The sequence below is a fragment of the Nestor notabilis genome, unplaced genomic scaffold (assembly GCF_000696875.1).
Source record: "Nestor notabilis isolate BGI_N333 unplaced genomic scaffold, ASM69687v1 scaffold21623, whole genome shotgun sequence".
NCBI lineage: Eukaryota > Metazoa > Chordata > Aves > Psittaciformes > Psittacidae > Nestor > Nestor notabilis.
The window spans coordinates 267-3,066 of record NW_009922632.1 but is presented as its reverse complement, the minus strand read 5'-3'; the positions used below and the strand labels follow the sequence as shown (position 1 = coordinate 3,066).

Here is a 2,800-nt window from a genome sequence, read left to right as displayed (position 1 = left end):
CCCTGCCGGGGATGTGCCAGCCACAGCTTCTCTGGGCAACCTGTGCCAAGGCCTCATCACCCTCACAGGGAAGAACTTCTTCCTAAGATCTCATGTAAATCTCCCCTCTGTCAGTTTAAAGCCATTAAAGTACTTCCTGCACTGCACCCAGCATTCAGGACACACCACCTTTCACATCAGAGACCAGAGGGTGGCAGCAAGCTCCCGACATAGGGACCATCACAACAGCTGTTGGCCAAATGCCATCCCCAGTGCAGCCCTGAAGCCGGTGCAGCAGCTTACCCTCTTCCCTGTGAAGCGGCGAGGCCGGGGAGTGGTGGTGTCTGGGAAGAGCTTGTCCAGCCGAGGCTCCCGCTTCTCCAGCATACCGTGGCACGAGGTGATGGTGAGCAGGTCCACTCGCAGCTTGTCCAGGGAGTGGCAGAGCAGCTCCCGGTGGTAATAGACAGAGTCAAGGGGGCTGCAGAGCGAAGGGAGATGCTCAGTGTGGGTCAGAGCCTCGGCTCCAGGGAAGCAAGTGTCTGAGTGTGCTTCTGGGCTGGATAGTGAGGGCCAGGGTGCTGAACCTTAGCCCAGGATGTTGCTGGTGGTGTCCTTAAGGACAGGGGATGCTCTCCACACCTACAGCCTGAGCTCTGCCTCCAGCTGCCTGGCTGGGACCATGTGTGTCTGTGCCTCCTCTGCTCCCTGGGGGTTCACCAACCCCAACCCAACCAGGACTGACCAGGTCATCCCACTGTAGCAGCACAACACCAGTCAGGTGGGGAAATAACCCCTGACTGATAACCCCCTGGCTCTTGGCAGCCCCAGGGAGGCCTGTGCAGGGTCACCACAGCCTGAGGAGCAGGACCACCCTTGGACTTGAGGCTTGGATGCAATGATGGTATGCAGAGCAGAGGCATGACCCACCCTGCAGTGCAGAGATCCCCCTCGTCCTGCTGACAGCCCAACTTGGGTTCCAACAGCTCCCACTGTGCCGAGGGAGCTCCTGCAGCAGGGGTTGGTCAGGATCGCCCAGCCCTGCCACCATCCTGAGGGGCTCAGGGGCCTTACACCAGCAGGTGAGTTATTGCAGACACTGCAACAGCACCGTCAGACTGCCAGATTTTGAACTTCTCACAGTTCTCCATCGTGTGACAATTCAAGAACAAACCCCTTTCAGTAAACCCTTGCTCACACCCTGTATAAGAAAAAGAATTTATGATTCCAGTGCTGTGGTTTGGAAAGCCTCCAGGACCAGGAGGGTCTGCAGGGTAAAGCTCTCCACAGAAACATCTTAAGACTGGCTCTGTTCTCCTCCCCCTTAGCCAGGCAGTAAGTTCTCCTTGGACTTCTGACACCAGATGAGCTTCCTAGCCCAATCCACAAAGAGACCAGTAGAGGAAGGGAACAGCACGAGAGAGATGCTGGGGCCTCCATACTGCCAGAAGGGAGAAAGCAACTGAGGTATTGACCTCTGAGAATCTCTTCTCCTCAAAGCAAGGGCTGACCCTCAGCCTCTCCCCACCTGGTGGGAACCAGCCCTTAGGAATGCCAGTGTAATCCAGCCCAAAGACCCTCTGGAACCCCTTGGAAGCGCATGCTTGGGGGAAGCTGCTGCAGACGCTGATGTGGAGCTGGGGTTCAGAGGAGCAAAGCCCAGGCAGATGCCAGGGAAATGGGGGTCCCAGAGACCCTGAGGTGGACACCATCATGCTTCTGCAGCAGGGGGACAGCCCAGCGGGCCAGGGCCAGGCGCAGGGGGAGCGCACCTGCTAGGAGACATGTGCCGGCACTCCTGGAAGCGGCTGTCCAGCTGCGCCAGCATCTCCTGGCACTCTGTGTAGGAGAAGGGGTAGCAGAAGGCAAAGAAGGTGGTGGCCCCACGGTGCTCCAGGAAGCGGTGCACGAAGGACAGAACAAACTGCGTCTCCACCATCTGGGATGGACACAAAGCAGAGCTGAGCGAAGGTGCGGCAGGCCCCGGAGCAGCCGCTGAGTCCATGCACCCACAGCTGTGCCATGACCACAGCCACTCGCTCTTTGGGCGCACACGAAGCAAAGCCATGCACCCAGCAGCTCCCAGCCCACTTTGCTCACATCCCCCAAATGCCAGGCTAGCTCTTTGGTCCCCTGTGCGCCCCCTCCCTGTACTGCATGTAGGTCCCTGGAGGGACAAGGAAGCCTCAGAGACTGAACAATGTTCTAATGTAGGATGCTTTGCAAAGTTAATGAGCACTGCAAAGCTCATCTGCACATTGTGTCTCTCCCTGGTGCTGGCACAGGTCAAATCAAGTGTTGTCAGGTCCCATGGCAGGGATGGGAGGCTTTCTGGCTTCTGTTCCATGGAGGCATGCCAGGGAGGTTGCACCAGTGTGCATGATGTAGGGATGACCCAGGGCATCCACAAGCGACTCCCCCTGGGGCAGCTCCTGCCAGATCACAGACAGAACCAGTAACCCCCTGTTCCAAGCCCAGACAACTTAACAGGGCTGCAAGGATCAGCTGTGATAATGGCTGTTCCTGCTATTCCCTGGGCTCTCTCCTCATGCCATTCCCCTCACGGGGGCACCAGAACCCTGACGTTGTGCAGCTCATCATAAAGAGCTGACATAGGGGAACGGAAGCACCAGGGGTGCTTCCAGCACAGTTCTGTGGTGCCCCAGCTCCTCCTCTCCCAAGCATTCAGCCCTAAGAAGGGGCTCTGACACTATCGCCAAACCCCAACCTCATTCTGCCCTGCTGCGGGCTGGAGGTCACTGGTGAGTGAGGGATGTCTGTGTCCCCAGAGCTGCCCCCTCAAATCCAGGGTCCTCTCCCA

At 58.0% G+C, this 2,800-nt stretch overlaps 1 protein-coding gene across 1 annotated transcript in view; it reads right to left on the bottom strand.

Annotated features, from left to right (window-relative positions):
* Positions 1-2,800, bottom strand: part of AGBL5 (ATP/GTP binding protein-like 5) — a gene marked incomplete at both ends in the record, with an annotated part of 6,965 nt that overhangs the window by 3,911 nt on the left and 254 nt on the right. The window contains 2 exons of the mRNA XM_010011727.1: positions 283-460; positions 1,752-1,918. Of these exons, the coding sequence (XP_010010029.1) occupies positions 283-460; positions 1,752-1,918 (345 nt within the window). The remainder of the gene's footprint in view (positions 1-282; positions 461-1,751; positions 1,919-2,800) is intronic.